This window comes from Brachyistius frenatus, unplaced genomic scaffold (assembly GCF_029030835.1).
Source record: "Brachyistius frenatus isolate BFR_SWC_R1_liver_20210118 unplaced genomic scaffold, ASM2903083v1 Contig_50, whole genome shotgun sequence".
Taxonomy (NCBI): Eukaryota; Metazoa; Chordata; class Actinopteri; family Embiotocidae; genus Brachyistius; species Brachyistius frenatus.
The window spans coordinates 1,178,487-1,191,951 of record NW_027210649.1 but is presented as its reverse complement, the minus strand read 5'-3'; the positions used below and the strand labels follow the sequence as shown (position 1 = coordinate 1,191,951).

General features: G+C 42.0%; 1 protein-coding gene across 1 annotated transcript; it reads right to left on the bottom strand.

The window, feature by feature from the left end:
• Positions 1 to 3,244: 3,244 nt before the first annotated feature.
• emilin3a (elastin microfibril interfacer 3a) lies at positions 3,245 to 6,928 on the bottom strand. Its single transcript, XM_069704167.1, has 4 exons — positions 6,777 to 6,928; positions 6,526 to 6,645; positions 5,873 to 6,402; positions 3,245 to 5,659 (listed from the first exon to the last, which is right to left on the bottom strand). Exons 1-4 carry the CDS (start codon positions 6,926 to 6,928, stop codon positions 3,723 to 3,725), a joined length of 2,739 nt encoding a protein of 912 aa, XP_069560268.1. The 3' UTR covers positions 3,245 to 3,722.
• Positions 6,929 to 13,465: the final 6,537 nt, after the last annotated feature.

Here is a 13,465-nt window from a genome sequence, read left to right as displayed (position 1 = left end):
CCAATATTTTACCATACCGAACCAGGGTTGTCAAGGTTACTGAATATGCTGACTAATATTAAGGGGACTGAACCCGAAAATGATGGACTAATAGAAGTAATTCCATCACAAAAATATGCCCAGCCAATTTTACCAAGGTTATTAGGTTTGATCCGAGATATTAATATAATAAAACACTTGATGAGAGGACAGAGATTTTGCATTGCCGAGGGGGTCACTTATTTTAGTAGGCTGCATGTCCAGCCTGGTTGGAGATGTACCTTCTCGGCTTTGTGTCATGAAAAGCATTATGTAAATTCACTAACTTATCACAATGATAATTATTAAGATTATTATTATTTACCCTTAAAAGAGGGGAATTCAGAATCATTTACAACAATATCCAAAGGTGGGCTGTCACTTGCACTTACCTGAAAAGTGGATTATAGGGGCACAATATTGTTTACAACGCTGTGTTCAGTTTAAATGTACATGTCGAGTCGTGTAGCAGAGATGTGAATATAAATATAACTCCCAATGGGTAACATGGAACAGTACGTGGTACAGCATTTACATTTATATTTTCATAATTCAGCACAATGAATAATACAACGTTTGATAACACTGTCCCCACTCATCTCATGAGCATGAATCAAAACGTGTGAACACATTGTGTCTCATTCATTTTGAGCTTTAAATTAATATGGACTCAATATTTTTTTCTGTCTATGGCGCACTTCTCCCCCCCCCCCCTCAAGCTTTCCAGGAAAGACAATAGAAGCCAAGTCCGTGTTTAAATATCAGATATATAAACTCTAATTCACAACGTGTTTAAAGTGGAAGGGGTCATGAGGTAATCATATGTACATGTGATCTTTGTGCACTTAATGCTCATAACTCCCATCCAGAGCACCACATACATTGTTAGGTCCAGAGATTTATAGCTCTTATGCAGAGGGCCTTTATGCACTTCCTGGACATAAAAGCTTCATATCTATGGAAAGATCTTTCTTTCATTTGCCTCCAGTTATTTGTTTGTCTTAACAGTCTACCTTCCAATCTGAGGGCTGAGCCAAAGCAGTTAAGGTACTTTACCCTGGCAGGAATCCATGTTGTGTAAATGAGGCGTCAGTATTTCATTTTCTTGACACAACAAAATTGAGTTTAGTACAGTATATCCCTGAGCATCGACGCATCGGTTATGTTTTATTTATCACTGAATATTCAGGGCCCTAAATTTCACATTGTTTTGCAAGCATGGCATTTTATGAGAACAACTTTTCACCAATAACTTGTTCAGTCTAAAGGACAAAAGCGCTGTTACAGCTTGACACGTTTCTGCTTCCAGGAAAATGTCAAATCCTGGAGCTTATTACCAAAAAGCTGCGAGTCCTTGATTTAAGGTAACCCTCTTCTGTGCGAGCCAGCTGTATTCAACACTGTCTATTCTCTGGCCATCACTATAATGAGGACAAAAACTGTCCTCTCACCTTAAGCTTCCACAGGACATTATATAGGCTGATTCGCATTTTTCGACCTCTGCGGCCCTCTGTTTACTCCAATATCCTTTGTCCTCTGTCATTGTGCCAGCTTTGCCTTTTGGGACGTGGGTGCATGCGTTGGTCAGTGACAGTCTGGGCGCTGTGAAGGGAGTGTAACTCTGAATCGGGTCTGCGAGTGAGCGGCGAGGAGAGTCAGAGGAGGCAAATTCACCAGAGCCCCGACTGCCCTTTCTGTCAAAGTGTCCAAGTGGAAACAAAGAAGATTAATGTGCTGTCGTCTGGGCTCGCGTGAGATGTGAACTTAACGGAGGCACCGGAGGAATACAGAGGAGAAAAGTAAACCCCAACAATGGCAGAGATATAACAGATTCGAGAAGTAATGTGGGACTAGTGTGGTGTAGAGAGAGAGAAGTGGTTCATATTTTTTTTTTACTCTTTTTCTTTTCTCTTTCAGTCATGTTCATGTTTTTACTTAAACAGAAGAACAGCAGTTTGTTGTTTATGTGTGAAAGGTTGCATGTGGAAGCAGTGAACTATCTCTCCCTCTCTGACACTTTTCACATTTGTATGTGTGAACCTGTGTCATTACCGCGATGTATATTTCGCGTGTCGAGATTGCTCCGTCACTCAGCTCCTCAACCGACAATAAATTTAGTGTCTATCTCTGCTGCCTGCCCTCCCTCTCCTCCCCTGGCATTTCCATAGTTATTATTCACCACATGTCTCGGGCTAAAACGTTGTCACACAGCAGTGGGTTCATCTCCCACATAGCTGTCAATTTAATGGTTGTTTGTCCGACGGAGGGAACAGGAACTAACAGCAAGGTCACCTCTCGCCCTATTGTAATGAGAACTGCGCTCAGAAAGACGGGCTTGTAGATTTGTCACCTAGAGAGAGAGCGAGAATGAGAGGTATGCTGCTGTGCTAAAATGCTCTTTCTCTGTCACCTTGGAAATAAGGCAATTTTCTGCTGTATTTTTTTTAATTTTTTTTCCTTTCATACAAGCAAGGGCGGTCTCCATGAACTTAATTTTTTGGGAGGGAGACTGTGGTTTACACTCAGCATAACTCAGTCCTCCCCAATCCCCTCCAGTTAACTGTGTTAATGCTTCTCTGTTGCCCTCTTGTGGTCTCTGCAGCAACATTTCTCACCTCTAAGTGAAGTTTGACTATTTTCTAAAATACAAGGTTGGTGTAGGAGCAAAACATTTCGATTAGGATTTTTATGATAGTACTTTTTATGTTCTTTGGAAGCATTAGGAAAAATAGCTGTTTGGATGTAGTTGGTATTACACATGGGTAACTTCACTTAATTACTGTGCATGTGCAGTGATTGAGGCCATGCATCATGTACAAAGAATATTTTTTTTTATTAGTTAGGATCAAGTTGGCTAAACTAAGAATAGACAAAAATATCTTTTACTCCACATCAAGCTCAGGTTGAATATTTTCTTATATTTTTTTGTCATACTTAAACAGGCTTAGTAAGATAGAGAATGGATGGAAATTGAAAACCTGCATTTTGGATATGTGGGTGTTAATAAACGTAAAATGTAGATCTCATTGCCTCCCTTGTTTTGGACTTGAGTTTATTGCAGAATACTGAATGTTGCAGTATGAGTCAAACCTTTTAAATATGCAAGACAACTAAAGGTTTTGTGAACTAAGTTTGATTTATTCTGATGTTGTTTTGAATCCCATTCAGAAACAGACTCCTGGATATATTTGTATGTTTTAAACATCTCTTATTGACAAAGAAAACATGTATTAAGAAACTCTTTTATTGGATTATCAGTACTGAAAAACCTAAAGCCATATAAAAACATAACATCTTGGATACTTCTAATCTAGACATAAGAAAAATCAGTACAAAAACTTAGACATGTAAACACTGTTAAATGACTTTTCATTTAAGCTTTACAGAAACAGTACAACAACAGAGGTGCAGTTTCTCTCTCAACCACTGGGGATCTAAACAATGGCTGCTGACAACACAGTTCATCTCAGCACCTTCATGATTCAGTTTCAAGGTTCTGTTATGAGTGCAGTAAGACTTAGCTGCCTTTTTTGTTTTCACTTTATAATGCAAGGTTACTTAAACCATCCTTGTTTCAGTGCAGGTTCAAAACCTCAATATTCTCCAATTCAAATAAAAAAGATGGGGTTTTAGTCAAAACCTCTACACCTGCACAATACCCTTTCTTTGTTGTTTTTTAAAAGCAATTGTCCATATAAACTGAACTAATTCAAAGAGAATGTGTCCCCTCGTCTCACCTCTTCCTTCATCTCTAAACTCTGTTGTGTTGGCTCTAATTTGGAGGTGCAGTTTCTGAGTTCATCTTTGAGCTCTGAAAGCTGATGAGCGTGGCTGGAGAGAGTCCCGTTGACCTGAAGGAGAAGACCATTCGATTGTCTCTCCAGCTCCTCCCTGATTCTCTCCAGGTCCTCTGCCAAGTAATTCAGGCCCTTACACTGGTCCTCCACGCTGGCAACACGCCCACCAACCTCAGTTACCTCTTTCTGGACCACCATAGCTGTACTCCGGCACCCCTGGACCTCCGTAGCGAGCCGCCTCTTCATGCCCTGGAGCTCCCCTCTAAGTCGGTTCAGTCTGCGATCGCCTGCCCCGAGCATGGAAGCCTGATGTCCAACCAGATGGACCACACCCTTTATCTGCTGGGCAAGACGAGCTTCTCTCTCATGCCAGGAGCTGTTGGCTTGATCCACCTGGTGGACAACTGTCCCCAGGGAATCCTTGAGGCCTCTGAGGGTGTGGTTGACGGATCGAACATTGAACTTGAGTATTGTTAGCTCTCCCTGAATGGGAGAATCTCTCTCAGCTTGTTCCTGCTCTTCCCTGAGGGTCAGACTCTTTACGATGTTCTGCAGTGTAATGTTGAGACTGTTCAAATGGTCACCTTGCACATCCAGTACCTCCTTCACACTCTGCTCCTCTGCCAGGTTTTTACTTGGCACAGCAGAGTCTCCCTGGATGGCAGATTTTTCAGATGAGGAACAGGAAGAGGAGCAGAGAACCTCAAGGCTGTTGAGGTGCTTTTGCACTCTGTCCACATCCACCTCCAGTCTCCTTCGGAGGGACTCCAGCTCCGTCTCCAGAGTAGGAACAACATGACCCTCCAGCAGTACGGGGGCAGTGGCATTATCTAGCTCTTCCAACGCTGTCAGTAAACGGCACTCCAGAGCCTTCAACTTACCCTCCATCCTGGCCTCCAAGCCCTGTGCTGGTCTGTCTGGACCATCGTTCCACTTTCCAGACTCATCACTGTTAATCTGCCCAGTGACGTTGAGCTTGGCTTCTACATATGCCAGACGGCCCTCCAGCATTCCTTCTATGTGGTCCTTGTGTCCACCCAGATCCACTCTCAGGTGTCCCTGGGACTGGTTGAGGCTTTCCACTGACGATTCCAGCAGCTGCACCCTTTCAGTCAGTCCACTAATTCTCTCGCAGCAGCTTTCTGAAGCATTTAAACCGTGAACCTGTGCCTGAAGATTTCTCAGCTCTGTTCTCAAGTTTGTATTAGTTTCGTCCAGAGCATCTTCCATCTGCCCCTGGTGCTCACCTCGCTCCTTTTGGCACTGACGGCGCACATCCCCAGCTTTATCCTCACATCGGCCCTCTGCACTCTCCACGCGCTTCTCAAACCCACCAACAATTTCTGTTCTGGTTGCACTTAGTTTGGCATCCATCAACTTCTCCACAGCTCCTCCATTGCCAGTGGTGACTGAAAGCACTTCTGCTTTATTCGAAATCCTCTTCAATGCTCCGTCATGTCCCATCACTGTCGCTTTAAGTTCCTGAAGCTCTGTTGTCTTGGCTTGCAGCTCCGTCCTGAGCTCCTCTACCCTTCCATTCAGTTCTGTAAGGCCTGGAAACACCCGCCTGTCATCTAGACCCTCTATCTCAGGATCTTCCCCAGGAATCTCTACAAACCCTACGGTGAATGGTCTCGAGGCTAAAGCTGGAGCGGGAACAGGACCGGGCACAGCAGAGAGCAGAGCTGACAGCATCCTGTTGGCGTCCTCCCTTAGAGAGGCTCGTAGACTATCCTCCAGTCCGTTCACAGTACCTCTCAGGGTCTCCAGGCCCTGGTTCACACGCCGCACATCATCCTCCATTCGATATATTCGCTCCTCTGTCTCACTGTCAAGACTGTGGCCTAAAAAGAGAAAGAAGAGCTTTTAGGGACAAGGATGGTAAACATAAAAAAAACAACCAAAAAAACATTTTTGCTTTGATGTGATTGCAGGTTGAATCCAGTTCAAAAGAACTGAATACATTTTCAAAGCCCATTTTTTATTCTATCACTTTGTGAGGAAGAAAGTGTGTGTGCTAGGTTTGAATTATTAGAAAGTTTGGAATTAGGACAAACCTGTTGTCTCCCCCTCTGGCTGTTCACCTCTGCAGGGAGGAGGAGGGATTCCTTCCGGTATAATTTCCCTGGGTCCTTGGCTGTGCTCATGTTCATGTTCGTGGTTGTTCTCTTCGTGATGCGGCTCCTGGTGCTCTGTCATTGGTTCTGGTTCAGATGGATAAGGCTCGAAGGAGGTGTCTGGGAAGGAGGAGGACCCCGGAGGCCCAAAGTGACGCATCGGGTAGGAGTTAAAACTGCCGGTGGGAGGTCCTTTGTGTTGACTCCATGGATTGGCTCTCACAACAGTGTTAACAGGGGGGCCCTTGAACATGGGACCTTTGAACATGAGACTTTTATACTGAGGGCCCTTGAACTGTTGTCTTTTCATTGGTGGTCCCTTGAATGGTGGCATCATTTTCATAGAGTGTTGGTAAACTGGATGTCCTTGCATGCAGCCATAACCAGAGTACCCAGGACAGCAACGCCACTCCAGCTCTGTGACGGTTTTATATGCCACCTTGTAAATTGGCTTGTAGAGCAGGCGATACCTGCGTGGAACATCCAGTTATTAGTCAGAAACATAAGCTTGACTGCAGTATTTTGTATCATGAAGTGATGTGAATCTAAATTTGTAAAAATAACTGTTTTTTTGTTGTTGTTTTTTTACTCACGTGAGAGCTGGACATTTTTGACCCCAGGAACATTTGTTGTACTCGGCTTTTACAGAAGGGACAGCCCCGTCCTGCACAGTGAAGGACACCGTCTTTTCAGCGACGTAGGCACAATGGTTCCTTACAGAGTGGAGATAAGAAAATAATAATAGAAGTGAGAAAAGTATAATACAAACACAAAATCAAGTCAAATGTAAATTTAAGATCTTAAGTGATGCAGCACATGACGGAAAGAAAGAGAAGGAGATTACTTGTTTCTGCTGGTGGGTTTCCCTTGGTCATGGTGTTGAATGAGTCCAGTGTTGTACTGGTGAAACTGGAAGGGTCTGTAGAACTTAGTTTCAACCAGTGACAAAAACAGACTCATCAGCACAAAAGGACTCGCAGTCTTCTCAAAATGCATCCTTGGATCCACGTGTCAAGTCAAAACCTTTTTAAAAAGAGTCTTCTCTCTGAGGTAATGGCGATATCACAGTAGAAAAAAGTATTCCTCCTCCATCAAGGGCAAGTGATACCCTAAAGATTCCCCTCCAGTATCTTGTTATAAGGCAGTTTTTAAATTGCCAGGCCTCTGTCAAAACCAGATATCTCACAAGCTCGGGGAAAAAGGCTACAAAATAGGCATCAGAAAAAACGGATTCAGTCTCTGTAATATAACCTTTTTTGGCTGTGAATGTTGATCCTGATGCTGGCTGTGGATGTGGTGGACTCTGTTCGAGTGACAACAGTCCACTGTGAGTTTGAGGGGGGACTACAGACGCCACTAATAGGGCCCTACCGGCAACATCTGCATGTCTCCTCCCACTCAACCTCCTCAAAGTAACACCAGAGTGACACTGGAGGAGAGAGGAGAGCCCTCATCCTCACAGCTGGTGTTATTCCTGTGGTCCTCTGTGGTTTTCAACTTCATAGAAAATCCAGTTTTTTATTATACACCTATTCTGAAGGCGGCTTCTCCCAATCAGGGGCTGAGCCTGAAGTCCCATGAGTTATTTTCCAATGATGACATCACGGCAAAGCAGAGGAGAAACAGCAAATCACCTCCACAGAGTACAACACCCAGCCTTGTCCCAAAATAGGCAGTCTATGATGTAGTTATTTATGTGCCCTTTAGAGTATGAAGTAAACTTTTCCCTTCTGTTGTGATTGAACTTGAAATATTACATTTGTACATCTCACAGTAGGTGTAAATAATAAGATGAATGATGGAAGAATCCCATTTCTGTTTCAGGGTGTTGTGCATGCTGACTCATTCCACTTCGTGACTCACTGGGACTCTTGATTAAAACAGAGTTAATGATTTTAGGAACACTTTGACAAATCAAAATGTCTGCTGTGAGAAAGGCCTTAAGGTACAATTTCCTTTTGGTCACAACATCTTGTCCAACACTCTGAATTGATACAGATGATAAAAATGAATGTGTAATATCCACATCATCCTCTGTAGCTATCTCCGGGTCGTACCTTCGCTACGTTGTCCTTAAGTTGTCCTTGTCAGAGTAACATACAGTAAAAGATATGTCATTCATTATTCATGTCATCCATTCTTTTGTCGTAGAGTGTAGAGCTGCTGCAACTAATTATTTTTCAATTCAATTTGATTTAAACTATAAAATCACATTGCAACATGGTCCCAAAACACTTTATTATTTAATTTACTTGCTGTTTGTTCTTTTGTAACAATAAACAACCACATTAAAATATCAATGTTGAAAAAATGTGGCAGCCTCAGCTGATAGCAGCATAACTAAGGGATGGTTCAGGGTCATGTCAGCCAGCCCAAAGTGTAAGATTTAGCGAATAGAAATGGGCATTTTTGTGTTGTCTATAAAAGAAAGTAAATGTCAATTCCAGTTTTCCTGAACCGAAGGGGTGTGGGGGGGTGCTAGAAGTTGAATCTGCAAACTAAAGCTGTCAAATAAAAGTAGAGAAGTAAAATGTCACAGTAGGTGTAAATAATCAAATGAATGATGGACCAATCCCATTTCTGTTTCAGGGTGTTGTGCATGCTGACTCACTGCTGCACTTCACGACTCTTGATTAAAACAGAGTTCATGATTTTAGTAACACTTTGACCAATCAAAATGTCTGCTGTGAGAAAGGCCATGAGGTGCAAAATGTTGAATCTGCAAACTAAAGCTGTCAAGTAAAAGTAGAGAAATAAAAAGTACAGAATTTGTTATAAGTTATTCAGCTGCAGGAAATGGAAAATCTCAGCTACATTTCACCACTGCAGAGATATAAATCAGTCCAAAACTAATTGGTATGTAATTTATAATATAATGAAACAAAGAAGAAAATCCTCACGTGTGAATTATTTTTTGGGCCTTTTGGTTTGATGATGGATGTTAAAAAATGTATCTCAAGTATCATTTAGTTACATACGTAGTATTAATATTGTATGAAATCAATATGGGAGGTTGCGCACACACACACACACACACACACACACACACACACACACACACACACACACACACACACACACACACACACACACACACACACACACACACACACACATGCATTTTTCACACTAGAATAACTGAACTGTGATGATATTGTGGAGGGTAAATGAAGACTTGGCTGTCTGTGAAGTGAAAGCTGTGAAACTTCCTTAACTTCACACGTGCACACTGACACAGTGTGAACCCCGACCTCACAGCAAACCTCCATGAACGAGAACAAACAAAAACAAATACCCTGTGTTAGAGGCTACGATGGCGCACACCCATGCCTGGGTGCCCTGCCCTACAAGCCCACACGTTCGTTCACAACACAAGTCTTTGTACAATTCAGTAAGTTCAGTGCTCTGAGTAGAAACACGCCTAAAGCTCCACTGCACCGCAGCCGGGACACTTTCCTCTTAAAGGCCAGTTAGACGGAGAAGTGTTTTAATGGCATGTGGTCAGAATAATATTTAATTTACTCCTAACATTTTCGAAATGTAATATGGAATTTACAGTGTTCGATTTTTGGAGGACAAACTAAAAATTCTTGTGAAAGAAATTGAACCTGTAATTTCCTATTGGCCATAAAAACGTTCACCTTCCTTACCAGTCTGTTCCTGTCGTCTACTACATTAGGGAATGCAGAGCGTCAATGGAATGAGTCTGTTATTAATTTACAGGGTAAAAACGAACCCTTCTGTTGTGGTTCACAAGGCTGTTTGTGATGATAGTCCAAAAGAAGCTGGGTGAAGATTCAACGGACATTAAACTACACTTTCTGTTTAATCCCTCATCAAGCGTTTGAATGTCTGTGTTTTTATTTTCATCTGTAACCCCTTACAAAAAAGCAGCGCGTGGTTGCAATCAGTCTCACCAGAGACTTTTCCTTTAAAAAAAAACTTTCCAGATGACTTAATTGAAAGAATCCAAAAAGGTCAGATTATTCAGTATTAAAAAAAGATCATAGAACTGTTCAAAAAAACAAATATTAATTTGTGTAGCAGAAAGTAAATGTCACCGCCTTTGGCTGCCATTATACATGCAGGTTTTCCCTCTTTTCTCTCTCAACACAGCACTCAGGTCCTTATTCACACTCTGATTACGTCCTGCGTCTATTTGAACCTTTTCTTTGTCATAATCAATGCAGGGTGTGTTGCAGTAGACATTCAAGTCATTTCGAGCTCTGCTGCCAGGATCATCACCTGCACCAAGTCCACCAACCTTATCACACCTCTACTCATCCGCCAAGATTCGACTGCCCCTTCATACTTTTCAGACCTTCTCCATTCGTACCCGCTTTGAGGTGTTTTACTTCCTCAGCGGCTCCTGCTGTCAGTCTCTTTGTTTGCACCAGGGGCGCCCGAGTCTTCGGACCCCTGAGATTTATGTTGTGACCCTCCGGAGGGGGCCCGAACCCTACCGGTTAGCCGTTGGACTAAACTACCTCACCATGTGCCAGCTCCACATCAAGCAGCTACAACAGTACGATGCTGCTTACATTTTGATACATCTGTATTAGCAATAATGCAGAATGAATGAGTTATTCCTCTACCACGGAGCGTATGTGCATATCTACATACCGCCATTACTGCCTGACATCCTTGTTAAATGTTGTGCTGTGACCTTGTAACGTCCCCTCGGTCTGAACAGGAGTAACATTGTGTCCATTATTTTTCCGCAATCTTTTGATTGACCTGTTTTAGAAGCGGACCCATTTCCTGCATCCTGTATGCAGCAGGTCCCACCTCCTTTACCTGGAAACACTCGGGTCAGTGCAGATGTACAAAAGTGTGTGTGTGTGTGTGTGTGTTAGTTCGTTACATTTTCTCCCCGAGCTCTTTAACCCTCCTGATTTGTAAACAAGCTCTCATTGTACCATGTTGAAGCGTGTTGCAGAGCACACCGGACCAGAGCTTTGGTGTTGCCAAACAAGTGCAGCTTTATTCCTGCCGGCCGCTGGCGGCTCCACCCTGACTTTGCCCTGAATGGCATCACACAGTTGCAACTGTTTCAGCTTCCACTCACCTGCCCGTCATGGTGCTTACGTCAGACTCGAGCCGTCCGCCGACTTCCCAACATCGGACACATTATGAACAGGGTGAGGCCCGGTTTGCCCGTGAAGAAGTGAACACTGTGCCGGAGCCTGTGCAACATATGGGAGCTGCATTTTTGTTTGTCCCTCCTCTGTCTCTTTGTGTCTATTTAGTTTTAACACCAGCGGTCCAAATTCTGCACAGACCTGTAAATCTTTTGATGTGTGTTTTTAGTTTTCAATTAAGTCGTGGCGTTAGTGGACCGTGAGACTCTAGCACTTTCCCAAAAGTACTGGTTCATGCAAAATATTGTAGTATTGAAAATAGTATGGAAAATGTAGAACTTTGGATAGTTTCTTTGTGCACTGAAGTCAACCAGACCGATAGAATGAGTTTTATAAAACCTAATTCTGACTGTCGGACCCAAAACTCTTTCAGTCTGCTATTAAAATTTCTCAATACAACCTGTTAACCTGAAAATGTAAAAAACTTTACTGAATGAACATTAGGAAATCGTCCACGTGGCTTTTATTCACCAGGGTGACTGTTGGACCGTTTAAGAGAAAAATGTTGGAAATGCAGGTTTAGAAAAAGCCTTCAGGTCGTGTCTGATTGGCAGCATTGTTTGTTTGTTTGTTTTAGAGCGGCCTATATCCGCTCCTGTATGTTCACAGCCACATAAAAAAAAAAAAAAAAAACAAACACTTCACACCTGAAGCTTGTTTCCTGTGCCGGTGACCCACAGTTATGTGCCTTTTTTTTTTTTTCTTCTTCTTTTTCTTCCTCTCCATGTGTAATATTGTTGTTTTAGGTGAATCTAGGCTAGGGCATTTTTCAGTGAACATGTTTTCTTTTTGTTCTTGTGAAGGATGAATTCTTTCTGAGTCATCACCATCTGAAGAATTTAGTCATGTTGGCCTGAACAAACCTAATTTGGGGGAGCCAGAGGTCACGGCACACTTCACACGTTAGCCAAGAGGTTCAGTGTGTTTGTTGTTGCCAGGTTCATGGCAGTGTGTACACATCTGGAGACAGCCAGGTCTCACCACCCCCCCCCCCACACACACACACACACATTCACAAACTCACACACACATTTCCATATGGACGGACAGCACTGCTGAAACTCTGGAAGCCAGAATTGGCTTTGAAAGCTTTCCGGTTCTTCAGCCATGAACTCTCCTGCATTCTGTTCCTTCCTGATAAATCGTCCTTCATGATCTTCGTTGCTTGTGTGTGTAACAGTTTTTACAATTGATTACACACATCTTACAGCACTGAATGTATTTTTATTTCATACCATCTAAACAAACAAAGAGGGGAGGAGCTAAATGGCTGACACTGGAAGCTATCTGAAAAAACTGTGTAAATACTGGATGGTGTTTAGAATTGCACTGGAATTCCTTCCTTTTTGTATTTTTGCAGTATTTTAATAGACAGCTGGACAAGTTGGACATGGATAGCTTTTTTTTTTTTTTACAATAGTAGCAATCCCCTATCATATTACAGTTTTTTCTTGTACATTCACTCAAACTGAAGAGGTGTCATCTGTTGGATTACTTTGACTGAGCTGGAATTATTGGTGGAATAATAAATTTGGTGTTTCACAGAAAATCAATTGAATTTATGAGCAACTCTTTCAACGATGGATTAATACGTTAAATCACTTTTCTGTCAAAAATACTAAACATCTGATGATTCCAGCCTCTTCAATGTGAGGACCGTACTTATGTTAGTTGGACAAAACAATGTGAATATGCTACATTGGGCTACAGGAAACAAATTAATTAAGAAAACAATCAGCAGATTAATTGACAAAAACATTTTAAAAGTTGAATGTTGCAGTCCTGTCAACGGGAGCATGATGCACAGTTCCTGTTTGTAATATGTTAGTTTTAATTGTTTTAAACTAAAGACACTTAAAAGACAAAGCGTTACATCTAATAATGTGATTTTTAGTTGTTTTCATTATTCGGATTGCAGTGGTTGTTTTTAATGTAGATAAAACAGCATGATGTGTTTATTAATTCGATCATGGCTGCATATTGTGTTGTTGAAACTATAAATTAAATATACTGTTACATATTCCTCCCTGCCAGCAGACAGTACAGTGTGTCACAGAATATGACTGCCCCCTTGTGTCAACTAAACCTCACCTCAGTTTCTCCCCTTTCTAATCAATTTTTTTTTTTTTCCCTTATTAAAGAATGAGTAACTTTATTGCTAAATAAGAGAACCGCAGCTCGGCTTGTGGCCACCGTGTCACACTGTAACATGTTCAACAGACTGAGCCAGAGTTTCTGCATCGCTCTGGAATGACCATAAAAACAATTGATGAAAAAGAATTTCTTAGTTAAAGTTAAAACAAAAGGAAGCTGCTCAGTGTAAACCTCAAATGTATACTATTAATATTTGAGTCTCTTTGATGTTCTCTCCTGTGGAAACTATTAATACAAG